At 36.8% G+C, this 23,604-nt stretch overlaps 1 protein-coding gene and 1 long non-coding RNA gene across 19 annotated transcripts in view; one reads left to right on the top strand and one right to left on the bottom strand.

Moving 5' to 3' along the window:
* Nucleotides 1-8,222, top strand: part of LOC138066820 (uncharacterized) — a 38,196-nt gene extending 29,974 nt beyond the window's left edge. For 3 of the 5 annotated variants that reach the window (XR_011140333.1, XR_011140331.1, XR_011140332.1), the window contains exon 4: nt 8,150-8,222. This is a non-coding gene — a long non-coding RNA (uncharacterized lncRNA). The remainder of the gene's footprint in view (nt 1-8,149) is intronic. The other 2 variants (XR_011140329.1, XR_011140330.1) reach the window with 1 other exon arrangement.
* The window catches only part of BIRC6 (baculoviral IAP repeat containing 6), a 200,294-nt gene that overhangs the window by 4,965 nt on the left and 171,725 nt on the right, over nt 1-23,604 (bottom strand). For all 14 annotated transcript variants that reach the window (XM_068939394.1, XM_068939391.1, XM_068939399.1 and 11 more), the window contains 6 exons: nt 14,774-14,919; nt 13,841-13,951; nt 12,393-12,610; nt 11,375-11,536; nt 9,083-9,160; nt 265-453 (listed from right to left, as the gene is read on the bottom strand). In XM_068939394.1, the coding sequence (XP_068795495.1) occupies nt 265-453; nt 9,083-9,160; nt 11,375-11,536; nt 12,393-12,610; nt 13,841-13,951; nt 14,774-14,919 (904 nt within the window). The remainder of the gene's footprint in view (nt 1-264; nt 454-9,082; nt 9,161-11,374; nt 11,537-12,392; nt 12,611-13,840; nt 13,952-14,773; nt 14,920-23,604) is intronic.

Raw genomic sequence — 23,604 nt, 5'->3', positions numbered from 1 at the left:
TCTTATTCACTTAAATCTCAAGAGTCAGTTGCCTCAGGGAATACATAAGAGGATAGAAGAGACATCTCATGCACAGTTCAGTGTTTCCAAATATTTAAATTATTCTCAACACACAACCTAATAAAGATTCTCCAGGGTTTGTGTTAAAATGCAACTGGAAAAGGAACATATTATGAAGCCTCTTTTATTTTTTTTCTTCTTAAGATCAGTTCTCCTGCCTACTCCAGCATAAACAAGATATTTGCTTAGTTTCACAGAACATACCTCCTTAAAACACGGTGACGGGTTTCTGATTTGTTCAAGCATTGCCCACTTGACTGTTGCCTGCCGTATATTTCCATCATATTCTCTGGAGCTCTGGGTACCACTCGGAGTACCTCTTGATCGTTCATAACCTGGTTCATTAAAATATGGTTCCGCTACTAATATCAGCGATTGGACAGACACTAACACCTGTTAAAAGAAGAAAATGACATTAACAGTGCTACTTGCTTGTTTTCACAAATATACATAATTTTGCTTGCATTATATGCCAAAACATTTCTACAACAAAGTGCTGTAATTTGTAATATTGTAATTTCTAACATAATACTTGAGAGGCTAGTTTCAAGTAGGGAATGCTCGTTCTTTCACCCTGAAACCATTACTACATGTTAAAAACATACATAAGTCGTACAACTGTAAATTTAATTCAAACAGAAAATTTACAAAAATGAATGATAGGTTAAAAATACAAATATAAGTAAAAGAAAATACTTGAAGGAACAGAAGTCTGATTGCTCTCTTTCATGAAAGAGAATATGTTTGCCAAGTTCTCGGTCAACAATTCTCAAACTTCCTGTGGGTAAACTTAGTAACTCTTCTATTTCTGAATTAGATGAAGAAGAAAGGAGGGAGGTGAAATGAGAAGTTGCTCAGTCTGTGAGCTACTGGAATTAATCTCAGGATATAAGCTTTTCCATTTTTCTTTCAAATGCATTCAACTACTTTAGGAACGTTTAAGTTGTTTAGCTTCAGATTTTACGTATAACTCAGTGTGTTATGTGGTATTAAAACGACAATTCAGTATTTTTCTTGAGTTAGGAAAAAAGTTTCATTACTGTATGATCCTTTGTTGATATAGTAATAAGTGACAATTTTCCCCTCTCAATTTTAATATAAAGCATATGTGGGAATAGACACTTCAATACATACAAGGCATTTAACTGCATGTCCTAGTAATCCTAATATAATCCTAATACAAAACGAGGAATTATATAGATATATGTATTTAGAAATCCAGATGTACATGTATTGCATCTTTATGATTTGATGGCGTGCATTCTCATTTTTCCAGTGTTAGAATGTTTGGCTCGGTCAACTTTTGTACGTTATCAGTTGTTACGTGTAAAAACCACGTTGCTATACAGGCAGAAAGCCACCAGTACGTATGTATGTATTTTTTTTTAAATGGAGGAGGGATTCTTCTTAGGTACTTCAGAACAAATCCAGCAAGGGCTTTAGACATTACAATGCAGTGTCACAAACCTAGTTCCATAACTGTAAAGAATTCAAAAAAAGGTGATTTGAATTCATAAATTCCTCACTGAGGAATTAAAGATTTGCTACATGTCTTAAGAATGGTATTTCCAGCACCTAGCATACGGAGGTGCAAGACATCCACTACAGTTGATAAAAACATCAGGACAATTGTGTCTTACTCTCCTCCCAATCTAGGTGCAACTAAAAGCTTGGAGCCACCTTCTAATTTAGGAGCCTAGTTTGTGAAATTGAGTACAGATGGAGAACACACAGTTTACATCAGATAGCTATCATGTCAGTGACAACTGAAGACCTTGGCTCTTCCATTGGGCGGTGCCCCGACAACTAGACAGTCGTGCTGTTTGCTTAAGAACGGCTTTCTGTTGGAGTCTCTTTTGTGGTGATGTCAGCATAAGAAGGTTCCAGCTTTCCCTGCTCTCTGCTGTTTTTACTTCCTCCATAGACACAATGCAAACACAGCAAGTCATTTCAGAGCTAAGAATCAGTTGAATAATCTAGGTTAATCTCAGTCTCATCATCAGCTCACACAATTACATCCTTACTACTTTTGGCGCCATGATACTCTTTATGTGTTGCTGTACAATGCTTAACTACAGCTCTGAAGGGTGATCTAGCCCGGCTAGTCTATATCCCGCTGGACAGGGCATGCGATTGTTGCAGTGGGAAATGTGAACCAGAATCCCCCTTTAGATTGAAAAGGAAAATTGAACAAGTTTTTCTATTTCTTACTGTAACCAGCAGCTGTTATGTGGTGTAGTGTGCACCATCACAACATTGTCTCCCTTGCCCACCATGCAATTGACTGAAAGTAGCCATGGCTGTTTTGCATTAGACGTGGTGCTGTAGGCGTGCCTCACAAATCAGGTCTCAGCAAAAAAATGATCACTTATGAAACTAAAACAGCACAAGATTAATGCATATTTGCTAAACCAAGGTAGAGTACTTGAAGTATAACTCTGCAGATACCTGAAGAGTTTTGGTGATCTGTGGCCTTTTCAGGGATCCAGAAGTAATTAGGTCTGGCTTTTTAGAATGTTGTATTTTAGATATGAAAAAAAAAAAACAAACACCCAAGCTATGGCATTGTACTTTCTTGGCCTTAATAAACAGTTGTCATTCTGAATTATAATTCCAATGAACTAAAAACTCTAATCTGTTTTTCCAGTTTTATTTGGATCAGAAAAATTAATTGCCCAAGCATTCTGGGTGGTCTGACAATAGTTTAGTCTTCGAGCCAGAAAAAACATATACTGCTTAATTCTTTTCAAGCAATTTATATAGTCCTACAGCTGTTTTCCATTTAAGAGCTACAAAGTGTTTTTCTCCCAGTGTGTGAGGAACTTCTTCCAACCACTTTCTTACTATCTTCAAAATGAAACCCTAAAAAAAACTTTGAAGTTGCAAACCTGAATGCTATATGAGATTGCTAACCATCAAATCTAACGGTTTACAATCCTTGCTCCCCCTTATGCAAACATTACCTGCAATTGCGCAGCTTAAGCCAAGGCCTGCCTGAAGTCAAACTAACATTAATCCAAGTAAAAGGAGTTTAGTGAAAACAAGGTTTCCCATATCTAGGCCTTTCTACATTAATTTTATAGCTATAGTTCAGAATATCAGTTTCTCTCTGGATTAAATAGTTCAATCCTGGGAAAGTTTCACTCTGTAGTTCCTCACTATGGAAGGAACTACAGCTTAGATCTCCAAACCAGAAATTTTTCACGCTGTAGGGAGAGTGGACTTAATCTCCAAGATAGAAACACCACAACCTCTCTTAGGCACCTGTCAGAGTGTCTGATGACCCTCACAGTGAAAAAGTTTTTCCTAATACTCTTATCAAAATTTTCTGTGTCCCAACTTGTGTCCATTGGTGGTACTCCTGCTGCTGTGCACCTCCCAAAGGAGTCTGGCTCCATCTTCTCTATACCTTTTACCCTCAGGTACTGAAGACAGCAGTAAGATCTCCTACTGGCCATTGGTCCAGCCAGTTTTCCACCCACCTTATAATCCACATCCCACAAGTCCACATCTCTCTGTCTACAAGGATACTATGGGAGACTGCATCAGAGGCTTTGCTGAATTCAAGATAGGCAACATCCAGTGCTCACCCTTGGCACACAGAGCCAGTCAACTCATTGTAGAAGGCAGGCAGGTTGGCCAGGCACTATTTGCCCCAGTAAATCCATTTTGGCTGTTCTCAGTCACCTTGTCCTTCGTGTATTTGGAAACAGCTTCCAGGAGGATTTGCTCCATAATTTCCCTAGAGACTCAGGTTAGGCTGGCCAGCCTGCAGCTCCACAGGTCCTCCTTCTTGCCCTTGAAGATGGGTGTGACATTTGCCAGTCATCAGGAAGGTCCCCTGATCATCATGACCTTTCAAAGATCATAGGGGCTTTGCAATAACATTGGCTAGCTCCGGCAGGACCCTTGGACACATCACATTTGCGTCCATGGACTTATGGGGTCCAGTCAGCCTAAATTCTCCGTATCTTTCTTCCTCTACTGTGGGCAATTCCTCATTCTCACAGACCTTCCTACTAGTCTCTCACAGATATGGGAGAGCAAACCTTACCACTAAAGAGTGACTAAAAGACCTCTGCCTTTTGCATGCCCTTTGTCACTAGGTTCCCCTGCCTCATTAACCAGCAGGACCACATTCTCCTTAGCCTTTCTTTAGCTGCCAACATACCTACAAAAAGCCCTTCTTGTTCCTCTTAGATCTCTTGCCACTTTCAACACCAGCTAAGCTTTAGGTTTCTTCATTTCTCCCCTGCAAGTTTGGGCAATACATTCATATTCCTCCCTGGTAGCCCATCCCTTCTTCCACCTTTCGTGTACTTTATTTTTGCAGTAGAGCTCGGGCAGGAGTTCCTTGTTTATCCGTGCTGGCTTTCTGCTACTCTTGCTTGACTTCTCCACACCGGAACGGACCATTCTTGTACTTTTCGGAGACTGAGCAACCAGTTTTCCAGGGCTATTTTGCCATTCCGAGCAGTCTACCATAGGATCCTGCCAAACTGAAAGCTGTTCTCCTGAAGTCCAGAGCTGCAATTCTACTATGCTGAAAGAGAAACTGCACAGTCTTTTTGGACCTGGAAAAGAAAACCTATCCTGTGCTATGAAATCATTATTCCAAGGAAAGGAGAAATTCAGGAGATGCCATAAGAACCCCAAACAAACCATTGAAACTTCAAGTTTATTTAATCTATGTATTTATTTCTCAATACATTTCTGTGATGTAAAGCTGAAAATTGCAAGGACTGTTTAGTCAACTACCATAACTTAACATGTCCTGATAAATTCTGGGTTAATTTAACACTAACTGTAATTGAAGATACTATAGTTACACTTTACCTCTCTTCAGCTTTATTCACATACTTAGCTTACTTGCAGGCTTTGGAAGAGTACCTTTACAGTTCTCACAAGTATACTTCACTTTCTCATCTGTCATAGTGTGGAAGCTGCTTTGTCATCACCATAAATACCTTGTAATACGCACATTACATAAGTTCCAGGAGGTGCCAGCTTCCTTTTTTTTTCCTCCCCCCAGCAAGTGCAGGAATGAGCTGCATACACACATAGCCACTCTTCAAGACAAGATGAATAGGAATACTAGTTGGAAAGAGCACTTTGAAGAACGTGGCTCCTGTATAGTGTTTCTTTTACCAGAAAGAACAACTACATTCAGGTTCTGTGTTGCTCATAGTGTTCATGGCTATCCAGTTGTCTTCACAGCAAATGAAGTAAGTTTTCAGAGCCACAAAATACCACTCTACTCTAGAGGACAACCTGGGCTATATAGCTCACCCTGTATCATCTCCAGATTTGATTACTAAAATAGATATATGTAAGGAAGCCATGCACCAAAGTGAGGACTGACATAAAATGCAGGAGACCATCTTTTTCACTAAACAGTTCTGAGCAACTCAAAGCCAGTGCTTCAGTCTGTACTGACTCTCTACAGGACACAAAGTCCAACTTCAGCATAGCTATCCCCAAAACTCTAATCCCTTTATGAAATCAAACCTGGATTTTCATAGTTCAGCAAACACTTTAAGCTACTGTAAAGCATCACTGCCCTCCTTCCCCAACTCTAAAGCCATTTCTGTCACTCCCCAAGGGGCCTCCTTCCTTTTTATAACAGCACAAAGACCTGTCTTAAAAAGAGAGAATTTATCAGTAAAGAATTGTCTCTCGTTGTAGATTGGGAAACCAAGATATAAGAAATGGGGATAAGCACTAAATTAACTACCGTCAGAACTGAAGACAAATCTGGTTTCTTTGAACTACGCAATTTTTGCGAAGTACTTGTAGAGCTGTCCTAATTCAAGAGTCATTTCAAGCATCTCAATTAATACTATTTTAAGTATACAGATTATTTGCAGAATTTTCAGAACATTTCTACTTTTCTGAAACATGCTTTGTAATAAGAATTTGTTACTTGGTCTATTAAGAAAGCAACCCTGAGTTTAAAATCAAATACTTATAGCAAAAATAATTTATTAGGTGACACAGGTACTAAAGAGGTTAATTTGCATTGAACACATTCTGAAGCTATTATGTCTCCTGAAAGCCCTCTTAATTGGCACTATGCTTTGCATTCATTTCCAAATGCTAATTAGATGACCTAACAAAAACTATGCTACCCAGCAACACTGAAATTAGAGCGCTCCCCTCCTCCGAACACTGTTTTCTTTTTTTTTTTTTTTTTTAATAGAAGTTATTAACTAAAGCATCAAAACTTAAATCTATTAGCAAGGCTGTTTTTCACAAACTGTATTGCTATCTCCCTGTAGCCACAAGCCACTCTTCTTTATTAGAGCATTGAGTCACAGCAGCCTTTAAAAACATTTTTATGAACAACTCAGAATACCTTTGTTATACTGAAAATTATTGAAAAGATGATACAACAGGCTGAAAATCTAAGTGTGCAGAAAATATACTAAATGAAGCTGACTTACAGACATAGCACCACAATTTTTCTTTTGTAAGAAAAATCCACTGACCTCTTAGGAAAAAATTAAGAGAGATCTAGATTTCTTCGTGTAATAAATAGGGTGTTGCTGCACGTGACAGCTAAGTCAAGTCAATCAAATGACTAGGTGCTGTTGAAAGGACAACCTGCTAACCCTCACCTCTTTTTCTTTTTACTAACATAGTATGTCCCTATAATCACACAAATGGCCAAAAATTAACCCTACATAACAATTTCAAGATTTTAAGTTACCTGAAGTGGCTCATTACACATCAAAAAGGCAGAAAGTACGGCACCATCCAAGCAAATAGATCAATTTGTTCAATAGTTGCACAGCTCTTCCCCACAGAATCTTAGTTGGCACAAAAATTCCCATCATAAACTTAAAGAGGTTGATAACAGCAGATCTTATAAATAATAATTGGGAACCTCTTCCAGTGTGGGAATCTCTTGTTCTAGTAACCTATACAGGGAAACCTTGAAGTACTCCTTAAAAGATTTTTTTCCCGGCAATCAGAATCTCATTGTTAAGGATCAAGCAAGTCAATACTCCAATTTATTCAGAGAAACTAACATGTAAAACTTGACATTAGGGAACGGTTCACAACTGAGGGAAGAGAACGTGAAAAAAGCATTTTGAATAACAACTTTTTAATCACCAATAACAGGTCTGATCTGCAGGAAAAGACTGCTGTTTCACCTGAGTGAAACAGAGAGCATAGTACTTGAATGTGTTCCTCACATTCATCCTCACTGCAGGGTTCAGAATGGCTTTGTTAGCATTGGCTTTACTATAACTGTCAGAGAATACCAGAATCACTTGCAACGCACGATGGCCATCTTAAATAACTTCATGTTTTGTTACATTTCATTATCTTTGTAAACAGCAATATACTAATAACTACATAAAAATGATCTGCGCAGTTACTTAAAAACTACTAATTCTGTATAAGACATTTAAGAGTCATGAAAAATCTACTTTTGAAGTTTTATAACAGCAATGAGAGAGAGAGAGATCGCGAAAGCATGCACAGGTAAGAAAGAGCGTGAGAGCTCTTTTGAGCTGATTTCATCTTAACACTGCCTTCAAATCTAGACAAATGTTAGATCACTTTATAACACATGTTTATTGTACAGAATGTAAGTATATGTGTTTGTATATCAGTGTTTAGTTTTAGACATTTTGGCCTGTATAAGGAAAATACTTTTATGAAAGTGTTAAGAAGAAAATTGAGCAACTTCTTGCATTCAAGTCAAGATTCCCATCTGTGCTGAGCCTGAGTCGGGATCAACCTCCACGTTTACAAAAGCACTGAAGTATCACAATATGCACCATGCACCCACCTTCCCTTACAAATTTAAGCTGGGTACTCTGACGCCTCGAACAACAAACATCTACAGCAATATACACAAGTCTAATTCACTCTAACCAGGTTCCACGTGTTTCTCTTGATTTCTAGCCTGCATTACACAGACAGCAGTCAACAACGTGCAATCAACAGGAATTGCTTCTAGGGGTTCTTAATAAATTGGTGAAGGGTAACTCTTGATTAACTCCTTTAATATTTGAAACTCCTTTCATATGTGTCATGCCTTATTCAGTCACAAAAGTTAAACTAGTTTCATTTTCAGGAATTCTGCTGTGAGAATTTTCCAAGGTAAAACAGATTGATCTTCAGTACTAAGTCCCAACATTTGTCAAAAGGTATGATTTCAATTTTAGGTTTCTTTTCTGTTTTTTTTTTTTTTTTTTTAAATTACTGTAAGGTGAGCTTCATATACATGAAGCAGCTTTTCTCAGCCTTACAGGAAGATAATCATTTACCGATACAAGAAAATGAACAAGGTTATGCTCTGGCATTTTTGTATACTGTGAGATTTGAGTGAGTTCTGGCAAATCCACATCAATGTTCTATTTATGCTGATTGCAGCTGCTAAATATAACTGGCTAGACGTAAGTCATTAAAGATTATAGCATTCCATCACGGCTGCTGATACAATAAGAGGAGGTTTACACATGGAAGAAAGAAGTCTATCTTAAAAAGGAATAACTCAATGCTGGACATTCACAACATATTAATTTCATCCTTACAACAACATGTTTAAATGACAACCAACTGTTATGAATTTTCCTATAGCTCTTTCACTGTTCATTGAAGGACTAGTACTTAGATGCATCTACTCTTACTTGTGAATCTGATGCAAGTTTACTTTGCCATATTCAGGACTCCCTTGAAATCACACTGATGTGGTGGGTTTTTTGTCTTCTAAATAGCATAACTTACTAGCATAGCTTCTGGATCAAACCTTGCTTGTTGACTTGCAACGTAGGTGGACCAAGCTCAAGTCTGCTTGCAAAATATTGCATAGGCGTAACTTTAGACGAACCTATTACTACTGACAATGCAGAAATGTCACATTAGGATGTTTTGGGGGTATTTGTTTTCTTTATACTAATTTGAGGAAGAAAATTCTGGTTTAAAAGCACTGCAAAGAAAGCCTTAGGGACTGACTAACCACTTATTGCTCCTAAATAATATCCATTGAAGAGAAAGAAGTGCTCACCTGCAAAAAACTTGATGTCTGGGGATTCCACTTCTCTTCTGGCCTTCCATGCCACGTGTTAAGTATGCTTAAACATACCTGGAAAGGTGATGTTATTAATACCACAGACAAATATTATGATAAATTTGCTCTACTTGGGTAGAGCAAATACTACTGCATTTCAAAAGACATTTCTTTTCTGTGAAAGTCTAGCTTGAAACAAAAATAACGTGGATAAAGAAGAACAGCATGCCAACAAATTAACAAAACACAGTACATTATACTTCTTTAAGGAAAAACTATGGATTCCAGTGGCTCCAGCAGTAAATGAATCATGAATGCTATCTGATTTCTTACTTTCCTCTTTACTGTTTTAACGCTTAGCATTGTTTTAAAGAAAATCATTCAGCAGGTGGTTTCTGGTCACACAGTCTATCAATGAATTGTAAATATCCTTAACATTTATGACTGATTTGGACTTTTGTAGTAAAATCAGTGGAGTACTTGAACCTTTCCACAAAACAGAACAATCAAAGACAGGAAGTATAATGAGACAGAATTAACAGAAAAGATGTGGAGAAGAGTATTCACCAAGACTTAATGGTAGGCACAGAAGAAAGGGGATAGTCTCCAGTCTGAATTATATTCTGTGGCCACTGTTAACGAAAAACCATCAGCCTAATACTGGAAGGCGGCATTAGAGCTTCTGAAAATAGTGAACAAGAGGAACCCATAAAAAGTTAGTGGAATAAGGGAAAAACGTCAGCCTATGACTTTTTTTTTTTTTTTAATACAAAAAAGAAAGAGTGAGTGCTTTACTGGTATTATCTAAGAGAACGTTGCCAAAGCCATTCTGTGGATCTAGGCTTCAGTGGAGACATAGACATAGCCATCTCTATAGCTCTACAGAGAATTTATTCTTTTTAATACAAACAGACGTAGCATCTCCACGGTATGCATGCGATCTTTTGTTAGCTTTTGGAGCCATTAGAATTAGCCACACCACACCAAAGAGATATTTTGGGAGTGGAGGGGGAAGACGGGAAGGGGAAGCTTTTTTGTAGTAACTTTTAATATTATTTCCAAAAGCTTTACTTAAAAAAGCTTTACTTGTTTTACTTAAAAAATAGGAAGCCCATATTTTAGTGTTACACATTCTTCTGTAAAGTATACCAAGGTTAAGTAATAGCTTTCTGTATCTTCCCGTAAGAAAAGTTACTTTTACATGGGAAAAAGTACTTGGCAAATGCCATCAGTTTGCACTTGATATGAAGCACACTTTGCCCATGGAAAGCATGGTGGATATTTCAGCTAGCCAGAATAGATTTCTGCCTGTTTAATTTAGCAAGGAAGGTGGAAAATAACATTTCTCTAGGTCAAAATTACTTCATTTTTGATGGTCGAACGCAGTTGCTAAAAGCCTTAAAAATACACCAGCGCCAAGACTATTCAGAAAGGAGAGCATTTCCATTCAAAACCATGAAGTAAATTTTCACTTCTGTTTGATGACAAATTTTAACAAAACAGCTTCCTCCAGTATGTTAGTAGTGGCCAGTAACTTGAGTGCAAAGGGAAAAATAAATAAGCCCTTCCGAATTCAGGGTGCACACAATACCTCCAGCCTCACATAAATACCTGTATATTACAGTTACCAATTTTCAAGTCAATTTTCAGCAAGTTTAACAAAAAGGAAAAGGAGCTACTACTCCACTCGATGTGTAGCTCTGGAACTCACTACCGTACAATGTTGTAGATGAATATGTGCAGGATTTCAAAAGAGTAATTGGAAAAATTAGTGGATTTTTTCCATTCAGGGACTGTTAAACACCAATACAAAATTAAAAACTCATGGAGGCTGGGAAAAGTACTGCTAGACACTTGCCCTTTTCTTAGCTTTCTTTATCTTCCCCTAAGTAACCATTAATGGCCACAGTTTAAAGATAGCAAGCCCAGTCTGCCCACTACCCCAAAGCATGCACGTGAGCAGCTGTATTTGGGGAAAATCTCAGGGCCAACAAACCTAGAGTATAAAATGATATGCCTCGTTGTGGAAAAATCACCTTCTCTATAGGTGGAGAGGAGATGCTGGGCTAGATATATGCCTCTGTTCCCAAGCAATATGGCCAATCTTAAATTGTTTAATTTCTTAAAATCAGAATGATCATACTTAAGACACAAAAAGGGAAAAGAAAGAAGAGGGACAGTTCTTTCAATTTCATTTTCTTGCCATCAAACACAAAGTAGAGTAATAGAAAAAAATATAAATATTTCTATTTAAATTTTCGTTTATATGCAAGAACAAAGTTCACTTACCTTGCCATCATTGTAGAGGTTTGGATTAAATCTCACACTGTGGCCTCCAGTTGTTTCCAGATTCACAAGTGGAGGGGAATTAGGATAGTCTTGTGGAAAATATACATCAAATTCAAAGCAACCATTTGCATAAGGCGTGTCTGCTGGACCAGTAATTAGAACCTACCATTGTAAAAAAGTGTGTGTTCAGGAAAAAAAGAAATTAAATTGGTCACACAATCACAATTTTGATAAGTTACATATTACATTTTATTCCTGCATGCTGCTTATCGGAGAATACCATTAGACATCATCACCACATGCAGTTTGTTCACTTTGATCTCCTGGGTAAGTGAAGCCCTCTGCTAATGTCCATTTCTCCAGGTAGATTACAAAAGGAAAGCAAAACGGAAGGAGCTAACTCTATCTCCTACTGCATGTTTTTAATAGAATTCTATCATCAAATTTCAAGTCTAGAGGCATTCAGTGTACTTCATACCTACTGCTTTTAATTGACTTAAATTAAATTAACTGACTTAAATTTAATTGACTTAAATTAAATGGGAGCACTGAAAGATACACTTTGACCTTAATGGCTTTGCATAGCTAAAGCTTTCCCTTCAGACTAGCTGAAGAAGAACGAACCTTTTCCTGTGAAGTCTCCTGGGCTAACAGAGTGCTTTACAGGTAGAGAGCGCCTTTTTCCCCCCTCCCCCCCCTCTGGTAAGGCTACTGAGAAACCAATGTCAAACTCTAAAATATTACTTTTTACATACACTTAAGTAGCAGAAAGAGTCATATAAAGCTTAAATAAATGTAAATTGGAAGGACAGAAGTCATGTGAAGATTCTTACAGGGAGAATGGGCACTGAATTAGTCAGAACTCTTAGAAACTACTTACACCATTTCATAAGTTAAGAGACCACAATTGAAGTATACATGAAATACTTCTGATTTTTCTTAAGATTCAAGGCACTTTTTTAAAACATTTATATGCCCAGCTCAAAGAGATAAATCAAAAATAATTCTGCTTCTTTACCTTCATAATGTCAAGCCGTTCCTCATCACAACGTACAAAGACGCTGGATGAAGACGAGAGAGGCAGCGATGTTGAAAGAGTCACAGCTTCTTGAGCAAGACGTCGGGCTCTGGCAGCACTGTTGGCGTCACTTGCATTTTTCACCTGAGACATGTAGTGGTAATTTACTTTAAAAACCAATTTTCCATCATCATCTTCAGAAACCATCTCAAATGTATCTAGAACAGAAGGAAATTCCATTGCATCAGGAAAAAAGTGCAGTTACGGATTAGTTTTAGATAAAGAATCTTGAGTATTGGAACCAGGAAAGTTTGCCTCATTAAAAAAAATACGTATTTTGTGAGTTAACAGTGATCACAGAAAACAAAGTATTAACAGTTCTGTGTTGAATGAATTCCTGCAGCAAATTTACAAGCTTTAGTGTGTAACTTGTCCAATGTATAATGCTTCTGATTTGAAAAGCTACCAGCTACTCCAGACCAGGAATATAATGATACTTATGAATACATAATAACGCTAGTAACGGAATCAGTGTGAAGCAGAGTGCCAATAGTTTTGTAATTGTGTGGTGGCTACAATGTTATTAAAGGATCATAAAAGATTATTAGAGGCTAATTTTCTTTAATTGTTAAGCAAAATCTGTAGCTTGGCTTCCTGGGTGAAAAGTTACAATTACAAACTTTCCTACCTGCCTCTTGGCATACTCTCCATAAACTCTCCATTTGTGTAGGAAATCCTTTGCAAATACTCACAAAAGCAAATAAATGCAAATGCTATCAATGCAACTCAACAAAAATATTCACAGAATTTTTTTTAAACAGCTGCAACTCAACAAAAATATTCACAGAATTTTTTTTAAACAGCTGTACCTAGATGATATACTATTTGTTCTTTATAAATTTTGAACGTTTCCTTTACTGTCAAAATAAGCCCTCATTCCAATCACATTTTCCAAACGCAACCTATCGCACCCTTTGAGAGGGCAGAATGAAGTTTACTACAGCTTCATTTTACTTTAAAAATGCATTTTCATCTGAATTCCATTCCTTTTAAAAAAAAAATAAAAGCCACATTTTTAATAAACATCTACACAATTTTGCATATAAGCTTTCTCCAAGAAAATCTACTAACATTTGCAATATAATTTGAGGACTGAGAAATCTCACAAATCCTTACTGGAATGAAAACATGAACACTATCACGGAACTGTGTAAATGGTCCCTTGAATTAACCTAGTGCACGCTTAATACATTTTACATTAGTTCAGTGAACACAAACTGGAAACCTGAAAATACAGACTTGCTAATTCATGCGTGAAAAACTTCAGTGGTCAAGTATGTAAAAAAGTTAATCACTTTTTAAAATAATTTGGGGTTCTTTCCAAATGACTTTCTATTTCTTAGGTATCTGCTTTCCAAATTATAAAATATTCACACTTCTCAACCTACCAAACTGGAGTTTTTTCATGACAGCCACATACTTTTCTTCAAGAGATCGTAAAACAGACAAAGGCTTGGGCTTCACAGCAGCCTTCTTGGAGTATTCAGCCATCTTCTTTTCTGTTACAATAAAATGTGATGATTATTTGTAATCAGTGATGTAATTTTTAGACAAGTACACCAAACACTTGGTGATTATTTAACTTTGAAATGACATTTTACATTTACATTGTTTGTAGAGAACTTGGAAAATTCAGATCATTCATAACAATTCGGTTTTTTTCACTACTATATATTTCATTATCTGGATAGCTGAAAGTAGAAAAATATAATTAGCTCAGAAATAATTCACGACTAGTGTTGCTATGAATAGTCAATTATTGTTTCTTCTAAAGATTTTTTATAAATAAGTCTGACATATGCCTCCTGTGTGGAAGGATATTCACACAAGCTTTCCTGATGCACTCTCCAAAATCAGTGGTTTATTATACACTCCTTAATAAAACCCACTTCACTGATTAAGCTAATTAATCCTTAGTTTTCCTTACCAGACAACCAGGTAGTCCTTCTAATAGCTGCAGGTTCAGTCCCTGATTTATATTTCTGTTCAGCATTCGTTATTTAAGAGTTTATCCAGTTCACAAGGTGTAATTTTAACAGCAAAGCCTTACTAAAGGTCACACATCTACTTTTTTCTTGGCAAAAATCAAGACACTACATAATTGCAATGAAGGCTGCGGGATATACTCTAACTTACTCTCACTTTTCTTTATCTTGATCTAGATTTTAGGAAGACTAACACAAAGTTCCACACGCCTTTAAAAATGTAGTCAGTGGTTGGGTACAGGAAGAAAGTCTTTTTTTCTTGCTTTTAAGTTTTCTGTAAATGAACATGTTACAAATAACCGTTATATAGTGTTTATAAAAGCATACCCATTTTACCTTGGTTTGCTTGGCGCAAACTGGTGGTAGCAGCATAAACTATCTCAGCAGTCTTCTGGATATCCGGTACCAAAAGTGTCAGTCCCTCTGGTTCTTGATCAGAAGTATCTGGTTTTACTCCTGCTTTAGCTTTGTCTTTTTTAGACCTGTGGTTTTTTTTTTTTTTGGGGGGGGGGGGTAAAGGCAAAGAAACAGGATATAGCATGAGGGGAATATAGTTCAACAAATCAGACAGTACTTAGCACGTTTGCCAATGGGGAAAGATATCAAAGATTAAAGATCGAGATTAAAACAAATCTTCTGAAGTGCAATGTCTCTATGTATCTCCAGGTTAATTACTTGATAAAAGAATAAATTGTGACAATATTCAGCATACAGTCTTGGTTTGAATAACAGAAGATATGAAGAGAAAAAATATGAAGACAAATACTAAAACTAATATACTAATTTCTTGTTTAAACCATTTAGTACTGTCAATTGTTACGCTGCATGCTGAGCTTGTTTGCACATTTTACAAATCTATTGGGGAAAAGTTACAAAAATCAATATAACAAAAATTATGTCATGAATGTGCACTTCATCCATCCCTGCAGATCTTGGTGCAAGATCAAATAAATAGGTAGTGTAGTACTCTCTCCTGTTCTCCAACACATTAACAACAAATTCTCTAAAATATGCAAAGATAAAACACTAGGAGATAGCTCCATCTCTAGACAAAATTCGTAGTATGTCTATGAATTAGCAACCTAGGCAGACCAAGCTCCCTTGGTCCAAGCTCAGTAGCTCCCTTCTGGGCTATAAAAAGATAAGCCCTTTTATTTCAATAAATATTTTAATGTAGCACAATTAAAAGTCTTACAAATACAAAAGGCTTCTATATTATATGTTTATAATCAGTCTATTGCAAATTAAGACATCAATAATAAATGTCTCAATATTTCATAATGAAATTATTTAAAAATATAGCATATAAAAAGAATGCTGTTTTATAATAAGCTAGTTGCCTACTAAGTTAGGAAATGTAAATATTTTGATTGTGATACCACGGTCTTTACCAGCATATATTTCAATTATTGAAATGAAAACATGGTTGATAACAGTATACCCTAAATATGCATACTGGCAAAACTTACTTATGTTTTAAGAGCTATGATAAATTTATATTGTTATCCTGCAAAATTTAGAGATTGTAGAGCTAACAGTCCAAAAATAATTATACTGAAATTTCTTCAAGTTTTGTTTTTAATAGCGTTTTTTTCATTTTAAGATCCTAACAAGATAAAGAGTCAAGCAGCACAAGGTTTTCTCTTTCCCACTACCGCTTATACCAGCAAAGGAGAAAACTATTTTTGCCAGTAGTTAGCAATTTAATGCTTTGGTGTTCCAAACATATATTCTAGCAGCTACCAAACACTACATCCTTTCTGTATTTTATATTAGACTGAAATCATGCATAAACGATGAGCTCCGAAAGCATTCAGCAGAGGCGACTGTGGTAATACTGAAAGTTTTTATACTGTACCTAATCAAATGAAAATTTCCCTGGAGTACCTTAATAACAAAATTCATTAATGTAGCATGGTATATTTTCTCTGTTCCAGATTTAGTCCAAAAGGGTATTTGCCCGTTGCTGACTGAGCAATATTGAGTTTTCAAGTCTATGTTACGAGGCAAGTATCAAGGCCAAACAATGTATTTTAGAGTTAGAGAAACAGTCAAAGACAAAGAAGCAGCAGTTGTCTCTCCCATGTATACTTTAAAATGACCATCCGTGTCTTCTTCCTTGGAGAAATCTAGGCCAATACTTTTAAAATATCCTAATAACTGGGTTTCTAAATCTATATTTAAGGACACTAAACCTCACAGACATGCTAGCAGCCATCGGTCCCAAGAATGGTGTACAGTACTGCTCGCTAGTGATGTAAAATCCTTAAACTAATTGCTACAAAACTCTTGTGGAAATTTTGTCTAAAATGAAATGTCTACAGGTTTATGCAAGAGAAGAATACATGAAAAGCAATGAAAATATGATTGGTCAAGGTACTGCAAGTGAAATTATTAAAAATTTATTTTCAGGCTAGTTTTCTTTTTGGGCTTTCATTTTCCATCTGGTTTTACACTGTAGAACACCAGCATTTTCCTCCAATGTGGTCTTAAAAGCAAAAAATTAAAAGTATTGGATCCACTAGACAAAACAATTAACCACATGCTTAAGAACTTTAACAAATATAAGTTACAAGCCATGAGCTACATGAGCAGACACGGAAACTTTATTTAGCTGAAGCAGTAAAAAAGGGAATCAGCTATTTAAAAATAAATGCAAATTCTCAGGATCAATAATATATCCTCTCATTCCTCCTGCTTTTCTGGAACAGCTAACACTTGAGCAGTTTTGTACTACCAAGAGAACATATTTTATTTTTGCCCCCTTTCTTGCCAATATAGCTAATTTGTCCACAGAAAATCATCAGGAAAATGGACAAAAAACAAATGGGAAAGCCCCCTCAGAATATATCTTCTTCATTAAGGGTTGGCAGAACGGCTCTGCTCTCCAACCTGTAGGTTTTTGCAACTTGTGTCATAGTTTTAGGTTAGTGGGCTGTCTGACTTCAGAGTCAGGCCAGAACTCAGAGTGTGCAAAGGTGGTTTAGGAAACAACTTACAGGAGTGGTTCTACCTTTGATGTAGAAAAGAAACCTGGTATCATATTTCATGCATCATATCTGACCTCAGTTCTGCCTAATCAATGATTTTAGTCAGTTTCTTAAGGAGCATAAGGCAGTTGGCATCACAAAACCCAAGAATCAGACATCCTGCCCTCATCAACATTCATTTTCCTCACAAGAGTCATGCTCATGAAGGGTAGGGTAAAGAATTTTTTTTCCTTCTCTTTGAAAGAAACAGGTACTACCATATAACTTGGAAGACTCCTGTTAATAATGCATTTTATTTTTAAATTCCCTCATTTTGCCTATTATCCTTACTTGATTTAAATCTTCTACTGTCTAAATGAGAATACCAACATAATGTGATCAAGTCTTGCACAGTTCATAACAAGTCTGCTACTTGACCTCCTCCTTTACATATTTAGTGTCACAATTTAGAGATTATTTAACAGCACTGTACAGTTTCTCAGTTTATTTACAATCAACACGTGGCAAATCAAATAATTCCATAGCCTCTAGATAGGGAAATCTGTCAAAGTTTCCCTAATGGCATATACCTTCCCACTGATTATAATTTACAAATTTCACACAGTTCTGTCATCACTAGACACCTGAGAAAGAACTGAATTTCACTGCAGACATGAGGTAATGTGCTTGATTTTATATTTCTTTAGCAGTAGAAGACCACAACAGCACTTTCTAAAGTCATATCCTTACAATAGGGTTCATTACTATTATTTCTATTAAATAAAACTGACTTTTTAATAATTAGATTAGAAACACTAAAAGATCAAAATCTCTTATGATAAAACAGCTTCTCTGCAATTGCAGCTGGTCCACATACCCATCTACCTTATGTAATAACAGGAACAAACAACAACGGTTATAAAAGGGGTGAGACGCATGTAATTCAAAGCCCTATGAAAAAGATAAAAGGATTTTACACATAATTAGTGCATAGAAAAAATCTTAGAACACTAAGACAAAGTCAACGAAGGACACAAAAGTCACTCGTGGCCATTTTTTGGACCTCAAGCTCTCTTCAAGTTGTGTGAGATACACCACATACATCTCAGAAGGGCAAGCAGAGTCTGAGCTGGAGAGAGGGAGCTGCTGGGAATTACACAGGCACTCCTAGAAAACTAAGAATGAGCAGATAAAATATCAAAATTCAAGTGATAAAGATAAGATCCTTCACTCTTCTCCGCATTCTAGCGGCCCGTGCATAGATTTATGTATGTGGATAAACTAACAGTATTATTAAACTCCTCAGCTCTAGTTACGTGTTTTTTGAATGATATTCCAGAGGAACATAAGTTAACTTAAACCAAAAACCAATCAATACTCAGAAGTAATAAAGTAAGGCAGAATAGGTAATACCTATGAATATTTTGCAGTATACTTTCTCTACTTTTTAAAAAACACATACATGTCTGTGTTATATTTTACTTTTCTTTCCTCCAAGATTCTGTGTGTAAAGCAAAGCATATCAGTTATTAAATACAGGATAAACCTGTAAATCTAGACTTTATAATTTTCAAAATGGGGAAGGGGCTGAACAATTAATTTAGAGTCAGAAATTTCCACTTACAGCTTTGCAACTGTTGCAGAAAAAAACAGACAAAAATCACGTCAGCTCATATTTAAGGGGATGACACTCACTAATGGATTTGCTAGAAGAGACAGCAGAGTACATGCTAATAATTTCAAACCGTTAATTTAGCTTCTGCTGGAAGATGACAGCTTTCTTTTCACACTGTGCTAAATGAATAATGAATGACACCCTCCCAAGGCAACTTTAATTTTTAAAGTCAATACTGATACTTACTCACCCAGTGCCTGGTACTTCAGAGGTAAATTTGATGATACGGAATGACACACTTATCAAAGTATTCACAAAATAAAGCCAATGAACCATTCAGCCCTTCTATACTACAGAGATCTTCCTCGTAAAGGAATTCCGTTTTATATCAATGTTCATTTTGTTGGGATAAAACCGCCATAACTACGCAATCTTGGCATCGTTCAACCTTAATGACCCTTCACCTCCTGTATGCTTCCACAAATACCAAGCATGGCAGCATGTTCCTTCCAGGAAATCACAGATTCTTAAACTATCCTCTTGAAAAGCAAGGGAAAACAAGTAAGGAAACATGCCTGTGTAAATAAAACACTACTGAATGCAAGTAACCTCTTCTGAGATGGCTCCATATACTCCTCCTTGGAGCTTTGAGCAGTGCATTTCCAAGCAGCTAAACTGAAGCACTCCAAACCAGCAGACTACAGGACTGCTTTCTGAAACTAAGCATCAGCTCCGAACATGAAATTGAGAGTCCAATAATATACTCTTTTTTTTTTTTTTTTTTTTTAAAGTTTTGGAACTCAATTAGAAAGAAAATTTTTGTTTGCAGAGTGCACGGTTTCACATAGCAGCTCTGCAAAACAACACTAAAGACTATAGAAAAGCTTAGCAGGGAAAATGCCTCAGGCATACTTGAATGTATTCTAACAGCCCCATATAACAAAAAAGCATCCAGGTCATAACAAGTGTTGTACATAGAGCCTGCAACAGTCAGACAACCTTTGAACTGTGCTGGATTAACCCTTAGTAGCAGTATGACAAGCAACAGAAGCACAAAGAGTTCAGATCTCCCTGAAGCAGTTATTACCTGTGTGATGAGGAATGGAAGAGCCTCTCTAGCTAGGAATTTCTAGACATGCATTTGCTATACTCCATATTATACCAATAAGCCATCAGCTTATTTTAGAATCCAGGTTTATATTATCTTTGAAAAGAAACTAATTTTAAGACTGTACAGAAAAGTTTGACACATTTTTCAAATTTAACAATTTGACATGAAGTTCACATAGTAGATGGCAGTTCAGATGAGCCTGTTTTGCTGCACAGCATATAGCAAAGCCAGTTCTCTACAGCAGAGGGTACAGCTGTCACAGCAACCAAATGTCTTAAACTCAGCCCAAGTGGCAATTCTTTCCACAAGCTTGACCACTAAAACTAGTGATGGCTTTTGAACCTTTAGAAGCCTACCAAAAAACCATGGGAGATTATCTCATACCTAAATGTGTCTTCTCCATTATCTAGAAGTTTCCTCATTTTCCAACAGGACATTACAGAATTTGAAAGTAAACGAAATCAAATGCTCACTGGAATCTAAAACCAAACTATTCCCCTTAAATTCTGGATCCAGAATTTGCTCCACCATGGAGATGACACTCAGTAGGTATGCAAGTAGACCTGTTCAAACAAAAGTTTTGTCTTTGAAAGCAGATCCCATCCCTGCGATCCTCTCCTTGCATTTGACCTCAAAAGGACAGCAGATTGTCCCGTTTAAGAAATTCATGCCAACACTTGCTTATATGGCTGGCCGACCTTCAACTAAAATGCTGAGAACTAAAACCTTCTACCCCAATGACTCCAGGCTGTTGGTGTTTTTATCCCTGTCTATATATTGCTTTAAAGACAAACTGTATTATGCTTAAACCATACAATGAAAAACAAGATTTCTTTTTGTGCTGACATATCAAAATAATACAAGAAAGTTATACTGAGAATCTAACTAAACCACCTGTGAAATATTTATTAAATTCACCAATTGTTTAAATAACACTGATTGTGCCTAAAGAACTCTTCTCAGCCTTCTGATCTCAAGCTGAGTTTGAAGAACTAGTCATATCACTTTTTTTTTTTTTTTTTTTTTTTAAATAAAGTACAAGTAGTACTGATCACGTGCCATTCTCACAAAGAATATGAACAGACTTTCATTTAGGGAAATGAGGAGACACAAGTTTCCATGTCCAATAAATCTAAAGCTATCTAACAGATGACCAGATAAATTAAAAAATAGTAACTGTGGTGAAGAATTTTATAGTATGCATACATTTATACTGAAAATAGATTACACAGAAGCCAAACGTGTGTTATTTCCTATTTTAAGTAGACAATATATATTAAGATCAACATGTTGCCAGGAAAGCACAAGCTGACATTTTTTGATGGTCAAGTTTGATGGGCATCCAAAATAAAGAGCTGTTATTTGTCCTTCCTAGTTGTGTTTCTTTTGTATTAAGTCAGCAAAAAAAAAAAAAAAAAACCCATGATGGGTATACTATTGCTTTATATGCAAGACTAGAAATCTCAGGTAAAAAGGATTACAGGAAGTTGTGGATAGCTCATCAGCTACTGCAAAGAGATTCCTGCTCGCAAAAATCTTTTCATTGGTAAATATTCCCAGTTTATAATGAGAGAAGGAACCTTCTATACAACACCTTCTTTTGATGTTTCATGAAATTACACTTACCTTCCTTTCACGATGTTTCAGTACAGGCTTAGGGACAGCAATACATTTTTCAGGGATGTTATTTCTTAACACACCCTTCTTTAAAATTGGAAACATGGAACAGAACCAAGAAACCAATTAACTGCTGGAGGCAGGAAATTAATAAAAAAAAAAAAAAAGAAAATGTGAGTTTGCAGCATTTGCCTTTCCAACTCCCTTAAGTCCCTTCAGCCGGGGCAAAAAAAAAGTTGATTCAGCCATTAAAAAATTCAAATCCTCTGCTCTGAAAGCCAGAATGGTTGAAGACTTCAGGAAATAGATGGCAAACAAGCTGTGAAATCTGTACCAACTATAGCACCTCTCAGAGGTGCTGCGTGTGCGAGTCTGGTGACTGCTTCCCTTCAGCCAGCAACCACACGTGGCACCAGTTTAATCAGTCAAATGACTAAGAACAGGCCTTTCAGACTTGTCTCCTGCTCTGTGAGCCACAGCAAAGTGTAATATTTCACAGAAGTCAACATTCAGACCTCAGTGATAGCAGCATTTGTGAAGATGACAAGCCATAGTTTTGCAGAGCAAGAACTGATGATAGAAGCAACCATAAAGTAACACCTATGGAAATCACTCAGAAGTGCTCTGAGAAGATGATTTGGCCTTTAGAACACCCAGAAATGGTAAAATCAGCAGCAAGAAGATAGAAGTAAGTAGTTTTGGCTGTTAAAATAACATTAAGCTGCACTGTATTTGTCCAGAACGTGCAGGCTTTTTTTGTCACAAGAGAATACTTAGAAGAAAAACTATGTGTTAGCAGCATGGGTGCTGGTGGTCACCGAGTCTAGATTCTATTTTTTGCCCAACATCTGTGGCCCAGCCAGTCGAGGGGGTTAACGAGACAAAGCAAAACTGCCTTGCAACAATACACTACCAAAATCATCAAGGAAGAAAAGCAGCTGCCAATTAGCCTGGGCTCACAAATTTTCTGGAAGAGAATCTGTGCTTATTACTACCTTTTATAACCATTTATAATCCGAGTTACCTAGAGACTAGTCAATGGTTACTACAAGAAATTGTCCATCATGATTTGTCTGTATGTGCTTCCTTAGCAAGTCTGGCTGGTGGCTCTGAAAGGGGCAGAACAAGCTTATACTGCATCGTACTGCAACACTTAGGCAGCTTGATTGGCATCACAGCTGAGAAGGGATATTCGGCTACTTTCCTATTCGCTGGCACGCTGCAGCGTAGGACAGCAGGAGTGTTTGACAAGAATGGCAAGTGGAGCCTCTTCGAAGCGACTGGAACACCCTGAAGGCTGGTGAAGGTGGCTCCAGAGCAATCATTTGTAATTTCAGCTCACCTCTGAAGCTTGTGCCAACAGATAAACTGACTCAAAAAAAAAAAAAAAAAAAAAAAGCCCACCAGGTGCAGGAACATACATTTCACACGTAGCATCAACACCTACTGCTAGTGAACAATTTTCAATACTCTCTTTACAGTTAGGATTCTCACCATAAACAAACTCCCGATTTTTTTGCCTCCTAGATCTTATTCTTCCTGACAAAACACAAAAGGTTTCTCCACTAACCAGTTAGGCTCCTATGGAGGATTCACTAACGAAACAGATCCTTACTCAATGGGTGAAGGAGCACAGAAGCATATTAGAAGATAGTCGGGGATACTTCTGGTAAAAACTAATAACTATTTGGCCTGACCTTCTCCAATCCCATTCCTTACAGAATTGCCTTGTTTAACAGCTTCAGAGGAATGCTCCTGCCTTCAGACTGAAAGCAGGAAATGCACAGTCCTGCAAACAATGAGAACAACTCACTGCAGGAGGAAAGAAATTTAAGGAAAAAACTTGAAGTTCCCA

This window comes from Struthio camelus, chromosome 3, assembly GCF_040807025.1.
Source record: "Struthio camelus isolate bStrCam1 chromosome 3, bStrCam1.hap1, whole genome shotgun sequence".
Lineage (NCBI taxonomy): Eukaryota > Metazoa > Chordata > Aves > Struthioniformes > Struthionidae > Struthio > Struthio camelus.
Note: the sequence above shows the minus strand (reverse complement) of the source record. Positions and strands in the feature narration are given on the sequence as shown.